The sequence below is a fragment of the Gavia stellata genome, chromosome 8 (genome assembly GCF_030936135.1).
Source record: "Gavia stellata isolate bGavSte3 chromosome 8, bGavSte3.hap2, whole genome shotgun sequence".
In the NCBI taxonomy this organism is placed as follows: Eukaryota; Metazoa; Chordata; class Aves; order Gaviiformes; family Gaviidae; genus Gavia; species Gavia stellata.
In genome coordinates this window covers 15,937,345-15,958,403 of record NC_082601.1, presented here as the reverse complement: position 1 = coordinate 15,958,403, position 21,059 = coordinate 15,937,345, and the positions used below count along the sequence as shown (strand labels likewise).

At 39.7% G+C, this 21,059-nt stretch overlaps 1 protein-coding gene across 1 annotated transcript in view; it reads right to left on the bottom strand.

Moving 5' to 3' along the window:
• CNTNAP5 (contactin associated protein family member 5) overlaps positions 1-21,059 on the bottom strand; it is a 256,571-nt gene that overhangs the window by 84,035 nt on the left and 151,477 nt on the right. Inside the window, exons 12-13 of the mRNA XM_059820523.1 lie at positions 14,148-14,267; positions 1,248-1,448 (exon numbers count right to left, since the gene is read on the bottom strand). Of these exons, the coding sequence (XP_059676506.1) occupies positions 1,248-1,448; positions 14,148-14,267 (321 nt within the window). The remainder of the gene's footprint in view (positions 1-1,247; positions 1,449-14,147; positions 14,268-21,059) is intronic.

The window sequence follows — 21,059 nt, the reverse complement described above, 5'->3', positions numbered from 1 at the left end:
CAGACCTGCTCTAATATTGTGGCCTTCGTCCTTAAAAAATTATTTTGGAAATAATCACTGTGTGATTAAATCTTTATGACATGTCAAGTGTGGTGTGGGATACAGAAGCCAGCAACACTGAAAGTATTTGTAAGATATTAGTTTCCCCTCTGTATGAGCAGTTACGCCTGCATTTTGTTTTTCCTTTGTGTTCTACCCTGGATGCTGATATTAAGATTTCATTCTTTGAAAAATGATTAGCAATACAAGCTGATAAATTCTGATGATGACAAAAAACATAATTCGCAGGTTTTAAAAATAAACAGGCTGTGAGGCATCTGATTACTGGATCTATAAACATTCAGTGTTATAGTAACTTTGCTGGAACCAGGCGGGTTTTTGATACATCTCATTAGGCAACGTATTTTTAATGCAATAGGAACTCCCAATGCAAGCTCCCCTTAAGGCTATCCAGGGATTTCTTCTAACCTACTAACAAATTTAAGAGTTGCTAATGATCAAAGAATGACCAGGACCATACAGACATCACAAGTAACCAGATGAGACTTTGAAGACATTCAGAAGCCTGCCCTTAATGGCATTCATCTCTCTGGCTAAGGAAACGTAAAATCCCAACCCCAAGAGAGGGTCGAGTGGAAGGCAGCCATCCTGAGTAGCCACTGGAGATTTGCTACCACAGAGACACAAACTGATCAGACCCTCTGTTTCCTTGTTACTGCTACATTAAGTCAGGGCAAAAAACTTCTTCCTTCTATCAGGAGGGGAAAATTAGTTTTGCCCCAGAAACTGTACTACCAAGCACCTTAAACATCATATTCAGGGCTGTGGAACTCAGAAGAGGGTACACTCCTTTCCAGAAACATCCTAAGAGTCTGGAGCAATCTGGATGCTTTCTCTCTTTAATATACAGTTAAAAACGTAAATGAATAAACACATCCATCCACTTACCATCAGCTAAATACATCTTTTGTGGTTTCCAAGTGGTACTTTCCATTGTAGAATCTTTCAGACCCTTTTTTACACATGAACTTACATAGTGGAAATTCCCCTGCAGAGCTCTGATCCTTTTGCATCAGAGGACAGACACTGCACAGTAGTATCCAAGAAGGTAAAAGGCTTTTCACTCTATTCTGTATTATTGCTATTATTTGTTTTGGAGTTTTTTTCTCCTCAGTCGCAGTGCAGCCTGTATCTGTTGTATAATCAATAGGAGTTAATAAGGAAAGATTTGGGATCATGGCACTTACTTGGGGTGTTCAGGAGACGTGACTTTTTGCAGTGGTAGGCTGCCTCCTGTTCGCAGTACTCTGCACTGCTTATCATGGCTTCAAGCTGCTCTGCACTGCTGTTGTAGTTAAAGGACATGACGTACGGCTTCCCTGGATCAGCTCCTCGGACTCTGGTTAGCCCTGTGTTGTTGTGCTGCACTGCAGTCCAGATCTTATCTTCTGTTAAATGAAAAAGGATTGAATGGGAAGTTAACAGCAAAAAACTTTCAATAAGCAGGGAGCAAAAAAACAATTGAAATATAACGCTTTACTGCATTGGAGAGAGTACCAGCAGGACCCTGGGTTCCGAAATGGTCACCCTGTGATGAAGACCTGTTACAGGTCAGCGTAGCCCACAGAACTGTTTCTCCCTGAACCAGCTTGAGCAAACACTACAGCTGATGAGCTCACACAAACTCACCACAAACAGAAACCACAAACTCTTGCCAGAAAGCTAAAACTGAGAGTATGTTCTTACCACCCAGCTGGAAGTCAGATCACTCATTTTACTCAGTTCTCAGATTTTTCTGCATATAAGCTGAGAGATGCCCTGTTTGGATGACAGTATAGAACAATATATGACTCAGCATCTGTAATTAACTGTAAATGTTAATGCTTTTCCATGCTGGGGAGCCCATTATCAGCTCCTTCATTGCATTTACTGGCAGAGCAAGGGATTTCTTAGGTAACAGAAAGCAGAATCTAGGCTTAAGCACAACCTGCACCATAACAACCCAGCTCATGACCAGCATTGAGGTTGGCATGATAAGGAGAACATCACAATTAGAAGCAACTAGCTTAGCAGGGAGGGTGTTTCCCAGCTGGTTCTGGTGAGATAGCAATGGGCAAGATAACAAGGACAGCCTGAACAGCCGATCTGCTGAGCTGACCCAGAGTAAAAGGCAAACTCTTTAATGAGGATTCACAGGACTGAGCCACGCACGTGCTCCACAATGTTATTAAGAATCACATCCAGTAAATTCCCTCTTTATCAAACACCCTGCTTGCCCAGGGAGGATACAAGATACTGACAGGGTGAAAATTTAAGGAAGTAAATTTTAGCCATTTGGTAAGAGGAAGATTTCAACCTCACTTGCAGAAACCTATGGACAGTTATGGAGGAAGAGGCAAGATCTAGACAAGAGATTTCTATTTTGTTATTCATGCTTCAACAGGGAAACCCTGGGTAACACTGAACCAGATTCTTTTCTAAACTGATCTTAAAACCTGTGCATTTAAGTATTCAGATGGTTTTACCAGATTACCTGGTCTGAGTTCTTGCAGAACACTAGCTTTCCAGTCACTCCCTGATACACTGGCATGACGAGCCCAGTAGCTTCGTGGCCACTACAATGCATTGCAGTTGAAGTATTTTTCATTGAGCTACAAATACTCCACAGATTACTTCAACAGAACTCTAACAGGTGTATAAAAATCCTGAATGGACTATCTGTGCAAAGACACTCAGATGATTTAATGGATTGTCATTATGGAGGCATTCAGATGACAGGCAAGTAACAACAACCATCTGAAGACTATTTAAAGAGGTCTGTTCCAAGACTTAGCTGCAAGTTACGGAGAAGTAACTCTCCCAGTAATGTACGGCATTAACTGTAAGGACAGTTTATGCTCAGCAAACCATACATTCCCTCACAACACTCTCATCATTTCTGTGATGGTAGACAGAAAGAGTTTGCTCATAGATCTCTAATTCTGTGGTTCTTGTTGAGTTCAGGATCCTGCTTGTGGATCCTTTGAGCTAGAGCTCAATGAAACACTGCTGCAATGTGTAATACATGGTAGTTAGATTAAAATCACAAGAAATTTCACAAGTTTATTTCTTGTAAAACTTGCCCCAGTGGTTGTAATCACAGTCAACACTGTAGCACAATACTCTGCACAGTCCTGCACTATATATTGCTTTCAACACAATATAATTCAATGACTTGATAACACACATCTTATACATCTGGATGTAGTGATTCTTATCAGCCAGAGTCTCTGTTTTTTCTTTTGTTCTCTCAAGGACTGACATGAACAGAGTGGATTTTTCAGAAGCAGTTGCGGGTGAACTTCCTCTCACTGAAGTCGGTAGAAGTTTAACCCCTGCCTTCAGTGAAAAATCTACTAAAAAGACAAACATCAACTTGCTGGTACTGAAGCAAGGTGTAAAACCAAGAGATGATGGAACAAACTGGTTGCTGAAATTCCAGTTGGGCAGTCATAAGCTCCTCCCCACTGAGAGTTATTAACATAATTTTGAGAAATTGCAATAAAATCAGTGCTCACAATGTGGCTACAGTGCTGCTCAGGAAGTACAACAGCCTAACGCTAGAGTTTCAGACTGGTTAACGCTACTGTGCTTTCCAGGCAGTGTACTTGTACACCAGGAAAGGTACTGTATGGGTACTTGAAAAGCCAAAAGCATCAAGATCAGTAATTTAGAAGCAACGAAGGATTACTAGGAAAAATTTATTAAAAGTAGCATAACACAAAACAGTCTTCCCAAGAAGTGTTGGGTATGTAATTAATTGACATGTTTGAAATGAGGTTGGACAAGACATGAGCAAACATACTGTTAGGGACAAGCACTCATTAACAAGTGTGTTGAACAGACAATGCAACAGGTCTTTCTCTTATTTTCCTCTGTTATTGCTCATTAATTTTCAATGGTCTTGTTATCATTACAGTTGCACTCAGCTGTCCCTCTGAGATCTGAACTTTGACATTCAAGGACTGCTTTTCTCCACAGGATCTTTTAGAAATGAGAAGGTGACTGCAGATTTTCCATTCTCTAGTTTGCAAAGGGAAAGGAAAAACAAATCAAGTTTCTTTCTGTGCTTAACATAATTGTGACTTAGCAAGTACATCAGAATAGAGAGTTAAAAAAAAGTAATAGGGGAAGGGAAGAATTCCGGAGTCACATTTCAGACATTTGCTAATCTAGACATGCCTGATCTGTTACGCTTATTACTTTTACAGATCAGATCTGTGCTTTGCTGGCCACTTCAAAGATTCCCTCTGTGCTCCATCTTTGAAGTGAAGGTAACCATCAGTACAGCTTCTCAAAAAAAATATACATTTGGCTCACTGATCTAGTGAAAGGAAAGTCACAGCCACCAGCAAGCATACCTCTGGGATGGCAAAAGCTACCTCCATTCAAAAGTTTGTTTCTTTTCCCTATGCACAGTTGGTGCAGAAAGAGCACAGAGAAACACATCCTCTGCTACCTTTTTGATTTTTAACCAAAAAAACCCAACAAAGCAATGAAAGAGGCTTTAAAAACTTGGAGTCTGAAAGGAAGTCTTCAGATTAGAAGGGCGGCCCAACACACTGCAGATGCAAGGCAAAAGAGCTGGTGACAACAATGTTAGAGGAGGAAAAGGAAGAGAGATATATTCAGCCATCTCAGCCACACATCTTCCTGTTTCCCAGGGAAAGAATAAGTACTTCCATTTTAGAAAGAGGGAAATAAGGCGTAGAGGGGCTAGGTAACGTTCACAAAGTAACAAACAACCTGGTAGAAGAATAAGGGATTACATTCACATCACAGTAAAAAAAACCCAGAAAGTTCCTTCTTTCCAAAGGACAGCCCTTGGTTTACATGCAGCAAATGAGCCTGAAAACCATTTAGACTTTAGTTTGCTTTGGACAGAGTGGGAGAGCTGACGCTGCTCTCTCCTGCGTCTCAGCTGACTGAGGGAGAAGTAACTAAGAGTTGGAGGGCAGTAAATTCTTGAACCATTCCAAGACAATAGCAAGATTGTCTTGGTGTGCAAGACACCATGTGCACCTGCTTCCTTAGGTCAGAAAACCACACAAAAATAATCCCAACCTTTCTTCTGAAGACTTTCACCATTCAGGTCAACTTTTGCGCTTTATTCAAGCACCATTGTCGCCATCTCAAACCCAGCAGCATTTAGAAAAATATCACACTATTTTCTCAAATTCGCATGCACAAGTTTAGCTAGGGCCGCTCCCAGAATACAGCTGCCTGCCTCAGAATGAGGTCAAGGAATTATACCCTTACAGCTCAATCAGTGTGTACTCTGAAGCCTACTGACAACAGTCTGGGAGCTTGCATTTCGGGCATGCTTCAGGACATATGTAAGATATACAGCTGCAAACTGGACATGCACACAGATCACTGCAGCTAGGAATCAGTGCAATAACTGTCTGCTACTTAGCTCCATGACTTGCATATGCCTTTGCAGCGGCATGCCTCTGCACAGATTATGCCTATGGCTTTTGAAAATGGGGCTTCAAATACTGTTCCTATTTCACAATATGAGGATTGTTTTTTTAAAAAAATCTTTATTCTTTTCAGTTTTGTTTTCATTATATTTTTAGGTGGTGACGCTGTAATCATGCAAACCAAGTTGTGTTCCACTAGCTCCTTCTAGCCGTTTCCATATCTGGAAACTGTTAAACTAGGCAGATAGGCTCTCTTTTCCTTTATTCCAACAAAGAAATTATCATTAACTTTTTACGTCTGTCCATATATATACTATATGTTTTTTTCCTGTTTACTCAATTTACTGAGCTCTTCCTGGACTTGTGAATTTGGAATGAGAATGAAAAAGCTGTTCTCCAGGCAAAGGTCACTGTTTATTTTTACCTTCTACATTATTCCACTTTATTATTTTATTACTTTCTCAGCTTGGTAAAATTTCAGACCACGCACAAGCTGAAAGCCATTCAAAACCCAATAGGAGAGTGCAGCCACATCTTCTACTGAATAACCTGGAATAGTTAAATGCAGCCTTGAAAAGCAGATTTCCTAAATGCTTGTTAAATTGTTCCATAATTCAAAGGTGACAATGCTTTAATTTCAGAGTAATGCTACAGCTTTATGACTTCGCAGTTTTATTTAATGGTCCAATTTACTAGGATATTATGCTGCCTGTATTTGGTCCTAGGAGATGTTTTTACAGCATGGGACTGCAATGCATTCAGTACATTTTAGACCCTCTGTTTAGCCTCACCCATAGTTCTATCATCTTGCTGGAAGCCTCCAAGTTGCTTTTGACAGGACACAAATTAAATTGTGGGAAATTAGAGCAGCTGGAAAACTGGCTTTCAATGAGTTCTGTATTGTCTAATTCTCATTTTTATTCCTCAACTTGAAATATCTCTGTGGAGCACATTTCACCCATACAAACTGCATCACTCCTTTGTGATTCAGGAGGTTTGTCACAAAACAAGATTATTCAGACTGATTAAATTGCCAACAAGCCAAACATATGGTAAATGCTACATGGGAGAGAGAAAAATTGCTCTGAGAGCTCATATGATGCATTTGTTTCATGGTGCTCTACATTGAACGCTAAATATTGGCGTGAAAGCTGTACCTATAACTACAGGAGTAATCACACAAAAGACAGACTCTCCTCCTTGAACACTGTACTGTTTTAAGCTGCAGTGGCAGTTTAACCCAGCAGCTCTAACATACACCCCTCAAAGAATATGAAAAGACAATTTCTTATTGCAAACAGCTTTAATTCACTGACTCCAAGGAGGTGTTTTCTGAGTCTCCTATGAAACCCACCCATTTTTAGGTTTGTTTTTTTTTTCTATCTACAGGTGTTTTTTTTCTGCTGGCTGACCAAGCAATAGGTGCTTTTGCAGTTTGTTTTGTACTTATCAGCCTTCTCCTAGTTTCTGATTCAGCCACTTCCAGCCAGTGCAGAAGAACTGCAATGCATTTCCATAGAAACAATTCGGGGGGCTTCCTGTCCTCCCAGTCCTGCATGCAGCCCACTCTCCAATGGTACTGGCAGACTGCACCTACTGGTGTGCATTCCTCAGGGATGTCCGTACCTGGAACCATTCCCCGCCTGTAAATTCTTCCTGGCAGTCAGTACCAAGGGCACCAGGAAGGCACCACAGCCCCGGCTCCACAGACATGATCCTCCAGCCCTGGCAGAGAGGGAAGAGCTGGGTTCCCAACTCTCTTACACACCAGGCATGAAGCTTGCTCACTCTAAGTCCACAGTTCGAGGCATCTCTGTCAGAAGACTGACCATGCCAGGTGGCTCTGATGGATGAGAGCGAGACACCTCTTCTGCAACCCCTTGCACCCTCATCCCCCATGTTGTGCTGAAACCCAGAGATGGCAAACCATTATCCTACCAGCCTACTTCTTGATGATCCTGTTTCCATATTTCCTGTAATACAGGGTTACCTACAACAAGCAGTGAGAAGTATTCCTCTCCAAAAATTGAAGAGGCAGTCGCTGAACTACTTCTTAGTGCAAAATGGACACTTCTCCACTGTGCTCACACTCGCTGCATTTGTGACAACAGCACATTCCTCTCTGACTCTGTCTCCTTCATCTAAGGTGAGTTTTGAGAGGCTCAACATAATCACTTTTCTGCTGTTTCATATGCCTTGTGATGGCTCAGATATCTGCATGAGCCTGGCAGACAAGAAGCAGAGCCCACCTACCATTCTTCTAATGCAGCACCAGGAGGCTGGGCAGGACATCTGCAGGTTTCCAACATGGCACTAGACACACGCGTCTGGGGCAAATGGATCCAATCCTTGTAACTGAGACAGCTGGAGTGACTTTTAGAGAGCCACAGCTTACCTCTACCTTGGGAGCACTGCAAATGCGGCAGGAGAGCGATTAAGTTGCAGTAATCTCTTGGTTAAAAGGTAAAGGCTAGAGGAAAATATCTACTGTTACGTTCTTCTGTACTAAAACTTCCTTGGGGGCCTCCTGCAAGTGTGACAGTGAAGGAAGCCTGCAGGAATTCTGCTGTGATGCTCATCAGAAACACAACAATTTTGCTGAAAACAGCAAGGCAGCTGTTGACAGTGCAATGCGCCTTTGACATAATATAAACATTAAAGTTTTTTCATTTTATAAAGTTCTGGAACACTTAATGAAAATTCAAAACAGAAATGTATAAATTGTCAGAACTACAGCATTTGATGGGATACATTGTAAATCTTTAAGGGCTCTATTTAGTCAAAACAGTAGTAAATAATTTGTAAAGGATTCCCATTTGTTGTTTTCTCCAGTGATAAAGTCAATCACAATTACAGACAGTAAGCCACAAGGTATGCTCATTAAAAAAAAAAAAAAAGACAAAAAACCAACCAAACAAAAAAGGCACTCCAAAAAACTTCCTTAAGAAGTTCAAAGCTGTAAAATCTTATCTAGCTCATTCTGAGAATCTCAGGGAGTTTCACCTTTTAAGTTCTTGTTTCACAATTACAAGGTTGCAGGTAATAAAACCAGAATTAAGGGCATGACCTCCTCCTCCTCCTCTCCTCTCTGTTATTGCCTCAGCCTAACTGGTGGCAGCCCTCCTTTTCATGTGAGAGTCTGCCAAGTCCACAGGAAATGTAACGAGAGTTGAATCGCGATGTCACGATGGTGACTTCTGTATCAGCGTAATCGACATACAAAGTAAAAGAAGATGATTTCTTATGGAAGATGGATTAATAAATTATATAAGCAGATGAACTGAGATTCTTGTGTGGAAACAAAGGGAAAGGTGGGTGCTGTGGACAGTAATACCACTAGTTGCATGATTATGTTGGGAACATCGTTGGGGATCCCTACTGCAAGGGCTGAGGTCTAGACAGTTCTGCTTTGTAGTAGTCCATCTCTGTGTTACTCCAGTCTGCTCCTTGTTCACAACAAAGTGAGGAAAGCTGAACTGCTACAGTGTTTTGCTTAAATAGCTGACCAAATATCATACTGTAAGTGGGACTATTCAGGCACTTAAAATATTTAGACACTTCAGCTACAAACACAGCTTGTATCCTCCCAAATTCAACCCTCCTCACATGCCATAGAATATGTACTATATGGAAGAATAGAATCTGTATCATTGTTAGCTGAATGAAGAAAAAAAAAAAAGGCTAGAGGCAGTTTATAAAAAATTACCGAGTATAACTTTGGCAATCTCCTTCACATCTTTTTAGAATGCATTACTTTGTCTGAGATTTAAACACAATTTCTATACAGTGTTCTGAGATACAGAAAATAATGCTTTGCTTTTCTTGCAACCAAAAAATAGGCAATATTTGCATTTTTGAGAGGAGACTTCAAAACAGAGATGATCTGCAACAAGGAGAGACATATTTTTGTTCATTAATGATTTTTTTCATTATGGCAGTTTTAAAAACAGATCTTGGACTAGCAGCAAGAGCTGGGATTAGGACTCATCTTTCCCCAATCTGCATCCCTGGAGGAAAAAAAAGGGCGGGGGGAAGCAAGCTATTTGAGGACTGGACAAATATCTGGCCCAAGACAAAATTAACCATTGATTTTGTCATGGCAATTTCTAAACATTGTTGATTTGATAGCCCAGGGTCTGCATAGAGTAAAACAGCATCAATAAAGAAGTACGGTGACAGAATGACTCAAGTGTATTGTAAGTAAATCTTTCAGATATCAAGGGTAAAATTTTACTCCAGAGGAGATGAGGAAAGGTGATTACAAACACTTTCCATATAGGGCAGCAAAACAAGTACATGGATGTATATTGCATGTCTATAAACTTCGCACTGGAGAGTAGGATTATTAGCATTTAAGTAGTACTCAAGACAAATCAATAGATTTCTAAGCAACAAGAGAAAAAGAATAAGCCTCCCAATGATAGAAAGGCTGCCAGACCAGAGGTTCAGAGGGTCCATTAGTAATTTTCTGTATTGATTGTTATCAGTCACTTCAGTGGGAAGTGAAGATTAATTCAACTGGGCTAATTATCAAACAATCAGCCTAGAGGGAAAATTTCTTTCCCAGTGCTGGTGGTTGTTCATTAGCCCAAAGCATGACAGGATACATCCTGTCTGTACTTTATGCAAAAAAGTGTGGGTGTAGAGCACCATGGATGATGGGAGAACCCAGGTAAAGCAAGCAGAGATAGTTCACATTTCCATGCAGAAGGCCCTGGAAACAGACTAGCTATGTTCCCATGGTGCTGAACGTAATGATCCCAAATTAGTAATCCCTGTATGGACCCACACAAACCCTCATGGTGCCTCTCATAGCATCCAACTACATATGATCATGATTTGGGTGCACATGCATGGTTCGCTTCACTTGAGCACACATACTTGGTGTGGATTCCTCATTGTTTATTATAATTGATGAATTTCCCTGTGAAAGTGACTTTGCTTTGTGTGTATAACGGGTATATAAGGGTATAACGGGTATATAAGGTGAAGAAAACATGTTAATAAGGTGCTGTCTTTTTTTTTAAATCTAGTTTTGAGTTTGTTGTCTTTCGCTATCATTGAACTCTGTACCTATTGTAAGAAAATGCAAATGAACACCTCTTCTCTCAATAAGGCCAATTCACTTTGGGTCTTCCCAATCTAAATAGCCTTGGATTATGTACTTTTAATCTCTTTGTATAGACATCTTTCTACGTCTTTAATTACATACATTACTGTTCCTGACAAACTCCTATTTCAACAACATATTTTACTTTTACTAGAAATAAACAATCTTCAAGATAAGATCCTTCTAAAGTGCTACACATACTCTTCCCTTTTCTTGACCAACTTAAATAATAGCATGTCATCTACAATTTTTGTCACCTTGCTTTTTCAGCCACTTCTCCAGAAAATGAATAAATACATTTATCCACTCTGGTATCAGCAGATATCCTGTGACACTCTACTGTTAAATTTCTTGCCATGCTGAAAATTGGCTTTATATTTTTTAATACTTTTTCCCTCTTATTTTTCCTCCCTGCAAAATTTCCTTTCCCTTATTTCCCTCTCCCTCTTTGTCTTTGTATGATTGTCCAATTCCCTCTCAACACACACAATCCCAATTTTCTGCTTTCTTCAGACTTTTTATTCAGCAGTGGGCTGTTGAAGTTGACAGGCTGCAGAGAAATCACTGAGACCATGGACACAACAAATTAACTTGTAATGTTACTTGTAATGTACTTCTCATATCCACATCACATATTGGATGCCTATGACCAGACACCAATATGTGAGAAAGCTGTTGTTAATCTGCCCTGGTTAATAACTGGCTGCAAACAAGACCACAATCTGTTCAATTAAACAGGTAAAAATTAGAATTAATTTTAAACAAATGGAAGTGAACATTAAGGAACATCACTGTTCTCTAAATGCAATGATGCTGCTCAATTCTGATGATCTGATTCCTTCTTTGAATTCATCCTTCACAGATTCAAGGCACTGTAATTCCCAGAAGTCATTAGCTCACTGCACCTCTACTTTTAAAAGCACTAAATGAGTCATTTCCCCCGATTTTCCATTCCACCTCCAAATTCTTCAGCCTGAACACGTTCACGTTTTGGGCATAAGAAGGTTACCTCTTCTTGAACTGTATACAAAAAGAAGAGCTGCCAGCCTGAGTAAAAGCAAAGTTTCATTTAGCCCAGGAGCCTGCCTCTGCCTTTGAGGGTGAACAGATACCCAGGGAAGGCAAAAGGTTTTCCTGAAACTCATTCCCATTTTCCGGTGATCTTTTCCTCACAGCTGTCTGAACTGGAAGCTGCAACTAAACCTCCACGTTTAATTGCAACTTCTGAAGCTATCAGACAAGATTGGGGCTTATCCAGCCTGGGTTTTTTTCCCCCTCTGTTGATACATTGGCCTCTTTGATGTCATGTGGTAGTAAGTTTCAAGTTGAACTATTCATTGCATCAGGAAGAAGAAAACAAACAAACAAAAAATCCCAAATCCTGCTATCTAATAATTTTACTGACACTTAGCTCCTATGTGACGAAAAAGTATCAATCCCTATTTGCTTTCTCTGTGCCACATAAGATCTCCATGCCTTCCTGTGACAATTCCCTCTACCATCTTTTTAATTTGTTTTGTCTCCTCATGTATGGAAGCCATCCACATTTCTGACCATCTACATTTTTCCGTGTGGTATGGATTTATGTCACTGAACAATAATGTTAACTTTTTTGTCTCTGTTCCTTGTATGTTCCTAATATAACAACATAGAATTTCATTTTTTGTCTTTCCCTGAATATTGATACTTTCAGAAAACTATGCAGAAGCATTACCTGAAAAGAGTAACAAATTCAGAATTCCATCCCTGTGTACATAAAGTTGAGTTAATTTTTCCGTACTTTGCATTTAATCTATTACTGTAAACAATCTCTATCAGCATAACAATAAGGTATGTTCACAGAGAGAAAAGAAGCTCTTGTGATTAAGGCACCCAACCCATATTTAGATGATACAGAAGCATAACCCAGTTGTACCTCAAACTCTCTGGACATCTGTAAAATAGTAATTTCTTTCTGTGCCTCAGTCCTCTTTTATGCAATGGGAATAATAGAGATGCCTGTGACAAATGACCTTCCCCTGCCCAAATGAGGCATCTAGGTGAATAGAAGAAATACTAAAAAGAAAAAGTTTTCCAGTCTAGGAGGTTCTGTCAGTTTTCCCCACCTCCACTTTTCTCTTAGCCAAAATAAAATAAGAACGTCAGCAAGTTCATTACAGATAGAGAGAAAAATCAGGTATATGCCTTCTGGATTGCTGCCAGATAAAATTTATTTGAGGAAAGCAGATGCTTTCTGCAAGGAGTTTGTCAAAAATCCCACTTCTTCAGCAGAGATAATAAGCACTGACAATGTTTTCATCACACATATTTAGATGATAAATAATAAAAATGAGCACATTTCCCACACTGGAGATCAAGGAAGAACATTCAGACAGAAAGGCGAAACTCTCTTTCAATTCTTACGAGATTCAACAACAGTGAAGGAGACACATAGATCTTATTTAATATTTGTTACACTTGAATAAAAAACTTACTTAATAATTAACTGGTGTGCATTTAATTAACATAATGATTGCTCAATTAAATCAAAATGAAAATTTAATTTGAGACATTTTAAGTACAAGGAGATTAAGGATAAAATATGAATATCCCGAGTCCTTAGTTTTCAGGACTGAGCGTGGAGGTGATATGTGGCAAAGTAGCTCAACCAGAATTAGCAATTTTAGAAGGGGTAACAAAATATTCTTTCACCCACACATGGCCACAGGAAGCAAAAAATTGCCAAACAGGAGACAGTCTAGGAAATTTCCTCTGCATTTCAAAAATAAAGTCAGGAAGGACACTCTACCGTCTACCCCAATCAACAATATGGGCTATGTAATCTTTTCTCATATCCTTGCATGACAGTCCTACATACAAAATAGGACCCACTTAAGGGAAGAATTTGCCAGACAGGTATATTCATTTGAAACACTTTTTATTTTAAAACTACAGAACTGTAAGGTTGAGAAGTCTTAACCAACAGGTCACCTTGCCAGGCTCTTGCTCCAGTACCTGTCTCTTTGTTGTCCCTCTTCCTAAGAGCATCATGCCTTGTCCTCCATAGATACCCAGGACGACCAGGGTTTCTATTCTCTGGGACATCAAAGGCAGCACACTCGTATGAGGGGTGGAATTCCTGCTTAAGTCAGACTGGAAGGGTTTACAGCTAGGTCAGTGCATGTAGTTTAATAATTTCCAGATCTAGTGTTCTAGTAAAGCAGAGAAACCATTCACAGTTACAAAAGAAGGTTTGAATTCTAAGTTTCTACATCTTTAGTAAAAAATACAAACATCTCATTAAAATTTATGATATTATGAAAAATACATCAGCAGTGCCCTTTAAAAGGCACAAATACCATTGTAAATACCACTTAGCAACAGTACCAGGTGAGTCCTTAAAACTTAAAGTTTAAAAATCAATGGACCCTATTTAACGAAACACCTCAGAGTTGAACCTCAGTTCCTACCAGTTCTTTTCTTTTTCCCACTACTGAGACACCCATGATTGTGGGATCTTCTTAGTAGTACAATGAAAGACATGCCAATAACATTAGAGGCAACACAAAGCACCAAAGACAAGGTTAGGTCATTACCTGTTATATTGCAAAAAACATGGAGTGGTCCAAGGGGTCCACTTCCATCAGAATCAATGTAGAAGAAACCTGACGTCTTCCCTTGGTGTCGGTAAGCCTCACAAGATTGTTCATAGATAGCTTAAAAAGAGGAAGAGAGATAGTATCACATAAACAAGGAGAAAATAGACACATTTTATACATAAGCACTGCTTTAATCATTGTCATAACATAAACTGTTGGTTCACTGCTGATTAGTGTGTGAAAGAGTTTACTGCATTTGGACCCGAGTCCATGCTCAAAATTAGGCATGTATTTAACTACTTCCTGGAACTTAATATATTCTGGCTTTAAAGATATGGGTATTGGCCTTATTTTGGATTAAAGTATGTAAATACTTAAGTAAATGGATATGAACTTTAAAATGTGCCACCACCTAGCTATGGAGTGATATGTATACACATCCACATAGTGGTATTTCAAAGACATACCTACACACACACACGTGTACACTATTTACTACCTAGGCCTGTGGTCAAGCCTTGTCAATACAGAAGGCAGGTATTTTTGTCAGTCTTCACCTTCCCTGAAGGATGCTGTTAACAAGTAACTACAAGCCCCTACCACTGTCTACTGCACAAGTGAAAAGAAGCCATTGTTCCTTAGCAGAAGAGCTCAAGGTCATATATGGTCTCCATCCTGGGTAACAATTTTATGCTTTAGACCTCTTCTTATACAACCAGCTCCTCCTCTCTGCTTATCAATATTCTTCTTTTGGAGGATTACTGCCCATGAAAATGCCAAGTGGTTAATAGAACAAGCCAGCAGGTCACCAAGAGCAAGAACAGGAGGAAAAACTCCCACAGGTCAGTGAAATTCCATGTATTGGAGGCATGTTTTCAGGCAAGATATTGTAACTTCACATGGGGAAAAGAGAAGACCTCTCCACAGAGGCACCTATGAGGTCTCAAAAAGTCGATGTACGATCCTGGATCTTCAACAACAGTAACCTTAAATTTCATTGCAGGAGGACTGATTTTTTTCCCACCTACTTAAACACTTACCTGATTATACTGACAAGGTTATTCTCTGTAACAGCTTATGATTGTTCAATTAATTGTCAGAAAATACAATAAAAAAAACACAGATTGACTTAACAGATAGATCAAGACTTCCTTTTTTCTTCCTATGAGACAGAGTTATTTGGAAGACACAGTAACTGAAATGCAAGCAGAGAATTACCCCTAATCTTTATGTAAGCTTTTGAGTGCTACCAGTAGCAGGACACGCAGAAATATATTTGGACATAGTCTTTGGCTGCTGTGAGGTCAAATCTATCTTTTTCTTACCTCTGAATTTTAAGAGCACATTTAGATACTATTTGCACATTTGTACATCATTACACAGCAAACACTGGCCTTAGACAGATTGGGAGATACTCAAGGGAACTTGTGAATAACCCATTTGTTAGCCACTGCAAATCTTTTTTCCAAGTCCCTCACTCTTCAGGCAGCAGAGCAGTACAGTTAAACTTGATATGGCATATCTGCTGTGTCGAGGTTGTAAATACAACCGCAAAGTGCCCAGTGTCTTTTATCTGGAAAGAACTCAAGGAGGTTTGCAGACCAAGTGGAAGGTGAGCATTTCCTCACCACTTTGGAAATACAGTCCTAGCCTCTCCTGTAGAAGGCAGCAATTGCTCTGCACCAGCAGGAATAGTTCCTTATTCCCACTGCACACAAGGAATCACATCCTTCCTTTTCGCTCATTCACTAAACTACTTTTAGTAATTCACTAAATTACTTTTAGTAATTTCTCTCATGAAACAAATTTCAGAAACACTTAAATAGCCAGCCTGAAGTAGCCTTGTCTGACTACTATTCTGAAGAATGCTATAAGATAGTTCATTACTCGGATTTTAATGAAATATGGACATTTCTTCACTTCTACCAACAAAATAGAATCACAGTTCTAGGGGCTCCCATCCCAAACTTGCTATGAATTAAGAGTCTCACCAGTCAATCACTTGTACCACCTGCTGAAATATGCTTTCCCTTTGTCCATTTCTCTCCTGACCAGACATCTTTAGCAGGCAGAACATCACTAAGTGCTAAATATGCACAGCATTACCCTTCCCAGAGTTAAGAAGCTGCTGAAGGTACTCAGCACCTGGTGAGACAGTGCTTTAATTAGCACCCCTCCTATAATAAACAGAATTAAGAAAGCTTCTTCCTGAAAGTCATTAACCTGATGTAGAAAGCACTGTAGGAGTCCAGAAGATCTCTAAATTCCCCCTCTGATAGTTGGCCAAGAGTACATGTTAAATGCAAATAACATAAAATCCCCGAACCAGAACCTATTCTTCCACTATTCACAACCTGAGGGGCTAACAGAGAGTCCCTCAGTTGCCAAAGTGCTGAGAAAAGCGACTGGGATATGGAGGGTCAGGAGAGAGACCGTAACAGGCGATTAAGTAAGCAATCAAGGAATCATGGTTTGATCAATTTGCAAAGTTCTCAAACTGCAGTTCACTTAGCAAATTTGCTGTCATCATCACTACAGGACACTTTATCTTGTCTCATTAGGGAATATGCCAATTGCTTTTCCTGAATTGTTTGCTGAGTATTTTTGAAAAAGACAAAGGATGGTGCAAGGGACAGTGGCATAAAACTAGTATGTTGTCAGTGAACTGGCACAGCTAGAAACTCATTCTTCATCACAAACTTTTTCTTACTACGTGTTCTGCTGCTTCTTGACTTTCATTTTGGCTGAAGCCCAGATATACTTTTTTCAAATTAATAAGGAAAGATATGAAGATTCAGCCATTAAAAACATGGGCAGCAGATGCAAACAGAGATGATCTACTCACCTTTAGATGGCCCCTTTGTCACTGCAAATTTGGAAAAAAAAGGCTGCATAGAGCTAGAAATCAGGCTAGGGGTGCTCATATGGTATACACCTGAAAGGATGCACAGCTTCAGTGAAACTACAGTTATGTCTGCCAGAAGAAAATCCATCCTGCTATGTTTTCCTTTTGGTTATATGAGAATTCCAGCAGTAAATACTAGGGAGTAGCAGAACAAGTGGGAAAAGGCTATAAACCTCAAGCTCTAGCACATAAAACATATTCTAACTATCATGACTTAGAGAAAAGCTGTTTTGGTGGACAGTTTATTTTGTAGCTTCATGCTGAAAGTTTCACGTGTCTGTATCTTAAACATTTGGTACTGCATACTTCTAGACTAGATGAACCATTGCTTTTAGTTCTCTTTTTTGCTATTTTATGCTGTATAATGTATCAAGGAGAAAGTTATATTTGTTTTCCAGTCATTGGCAGATGCTCCCACAGACATTTCAAGTGCATCATCCATTCCAAGCGCATCATCCATTCCAAGCTCTGCTTAACATCTTTGCAGGCTGATCCAATTGCTTGTTTCAGAATAAAGTTATGCAATTCCATTTGCTGAAAAAGGTCCTATTACTCCAGTGACAACAACTTGAAGCTGTCTTTATGGTTTAATGAAAGACAAGATCTCTTTGCAGTCATTCTTCTCTTTATGCAATCAGAAATATCATACAAAAAGTAAAACCCAGACAAACAGTCAGCTGTGACTGTTAAGACCCCAGAGCCTGAACTTTGAAAACTGCCTTCATATTTATGTTCCGTTTTGTGCCAGACTTCTCTGGTGTAGATGGAGATGTTGTTTTGGGAACAGTAGGAAACCATTATTGTAGTTGTCATTAAAGAGTCACCAACCGTTTATGCGTGTAATAGGGCCTCACTTTCAAAAAGCAAGCACCAAGTGCAATTACGGAACTGTTGACAAATGCATACATTTTAATGTCAAACAATGTTTGTAGTAGTTACACCTTTTTAATAAAGGAGAGGTATTCATCAGTTCATTCAGAGTAGAACCATCAACAATTTTCAAGCGTTATTTTTAAATTTAAAAAAAACAAAACCACAAACAAAAAATAGTGATTTTATTCCTTTCTGTGAAGCATTTTAATAGTGTTTATACTTTCACTCCTTCAAGTTTGTTTTCAAATTTTAAAATGTTCACCAAAATGGGACCAAAACAACAAAAATAATGTTCTTTATAGGCTGCTCATGCAAAGCTTGTTTTCTTATTGAAATGCTTAATCAAGCACTCTTCAAAAACATAATTTCAAAAATGAAACCTATAAGCCTATAAGTTGACTTTTGTCTCAAAGAAGCAAGATCAGTTCTCCTTCTCTAACCCTCCCACACTTCTTTTGGACTAATTTTGACTTACACCAGGCACTGAAGATAAAACGACAATTTCCAGCAACATTTGTTTCACTGAGCCAGAACCACTGAAAAAAAAAAAAAAAAAATCACAGTTTATGACTTTCAGCCCCTGCTGCATTACCTCAGGCCCTTTTGGGAACCAGCTGCGCTGCCACGCAGCAATAACACTGCAGTTCCTGGCACCGAGTTCCCGCAGGCAGTCAGGATGAAGCTGTTTGCTTCACAGAGTTGCATTACGCTAGTGCTCGACGGAAAGAGATGTCAGCAGCACACATGAACCCATGCTACCCCCCTGCAAGTATGGCTTGGACCTCACAGTCAGGTTTGGTTGCTAAAAGCATTAGGGTAAACTGCAGTACAAGACAAAAACCAAAGTGGAAAAGCTGTCACAGGGACAGAGTTTGGCTGATGGACTATTGCTGGTAACAGTGCCTATTCCAGGAAGATAAAAGAAGAAACAGATTGACTCCAAGTTGCCAGATTTAGTAGGGGAAACTGGGCATCAGAAATATCTGTTTTAGTTGGTCACAAAGAGAATGGATATCTTTCATTGCCTTTTTTTCTTTTTTTTTTTTTTCTTTTCTTCCCCAGAATCACTTATAAGCTATAACATTGGACCCTGTGCTGACATTTCTGGAGCACTCTTTAAGGAATTTTTTCAAAGGCTGCTGCTGTGTTTCACAAAGAAATCTAAAATACTCCCAGAGCTAGCTGCTGAAACCAATGCAGCCTGAGAGCCCCACTCTTCATATCAAGAGCTGCTTCCCTAAATACTGTATGTGCTCTTGCCTACCCACTAGCATGAGCCGTGCTGATGGTGTTCAGGCATGCACAATACCGAGTTCAAGTTATCTACCTCCCAACACCTTATGATCCTCTGTGAAACACATATACCCAATTTCTCCCTCAGGTATCTCTTTCAGCTTTAAGTATCTCAAATGAAACTAGCTTTTCAGATCAACAACTCATCCCATCAGAGCACTCATTTTGGACACCTTTACTCACTGATCATAATGGCCATCTTTTCCTTTAGTTCTCATCTTCCCAGGTGCTTAAGAAATGGTTTGTCAAACTCTGATCAGCATTTACAAAATAAACACTTTATCCCCAGGCAGATCAACATCACCCAATTCTACATGTTCTCTTGTACCTCCTGGGAAATAAAGATTTATAAGTTTCAAAATTATGGATCTGTAACATACACATCCCATATTTCTTCAAGCCACTCACACCACATCCCTACAGAAGGATCCTAGCAAAACTACTACAAATATGCACTTTGATTGATCAAGGTTCAAGCTATAGATCCACGATTCATACTTCAATGCCAGAAAGGCATTAAGAGATTTTAATGTCATTATAATAACCTATTTTGACCCTTCCTGTAAAATCAACTACAGAATTTCATTTTCTAATTCCTGCATCAAGACCCTTATGGGTGGTCAGCCAGAGCACACGCAAGTGGCTCACTGCACCCTCCAGTCAGGTCCAGCAGGGCTGGGGTCCCTCTTAGCTTGGTTCTGCAGTTGAAACGTCAGCCTTGATTCAATACACTGCAAGAGCCTGACACATTTTAAATATGAGCAATTTCAAGACTGTTCAGCTCTCTGAAGTATCTTGAACCTGTTACTCCAACTGTTTTAATTACAGTCTTTAAACCAGAAGAGATTGTATCCCCACTGTAGCTGAAATCTTTAACAGCACATGGCTGAGCACAAACATTTGAAAGGTCAAACTTCCATCATTTCCAATAAAACATCATTTTATTCATTTTTTCACTGACTACCTGTTACTATATTGACATTTGGCTAATCTTACTTCTACTCTAACCAGTTCACCTGCAGTCTCCATGATAGCCTTCACTAAGCACACGCTTACTGTTTCATTGTGGAGCTCTCTGGCAGATAAGCCTTCAGCTGGCCCCAGTTTTCCTGAGTACTTAATAACTCTGTTTCCTTTGCCCCCATGTTCCTAACTTATAAAACCTCTCCTCTCTCTCAGACCACTTTAATTTCATTTTTCATCTCTAGTTCTATTTCAGCTAAAAAAAAAAAAAAGACGACTCTTCTTTGTGCAAAGACTTGAACTACTGCAAATAATCCCCAGGGAGCAATATATTTAAAGCCCCCTCTATTCAATGGATGAATGAACTTGTTATTCACCCAATAAGATGCATCCCTTACCCATATTTAAAATAGAGCTGGCTGTTGGACTCCATACAAAAGTTACAGTGATACCCAGACTTCAGTTTTACTACTGGGACCCGGGCAAGGTAAACCTCTCCCCGCCTCCACCCAGCAGTAGCTTGCTCGCATAGATACAACCAAGAGCGTAAACTCCAAATCAAAAGCAATTTGTTTGTTTGTTTGTTTGTTTGTTTTAATCAGAGAACTCTTTCCTTTTCAAATTTAATGGATCCCAAGTGACTAGTGACAGGACTAGAGGAAATGGCCTCAAGTTGCGCCAGGGGAGGTTCAGGCTGGGTATTAGGAAAAAGTTCTTTACTGAGAGAGTAGTGAAACATTGGAATAGGCTGCCCAGGGAGGTGGTAGAGCCACCCTCCCTGGAGGTATTCAAGGAGCGTGTGGATGTGGCATTGTGGGATGTAACTTGATGGGCATGGTGCTGTGTGGTGTTGGGTGGGTTGGTTTTTGGTGTGT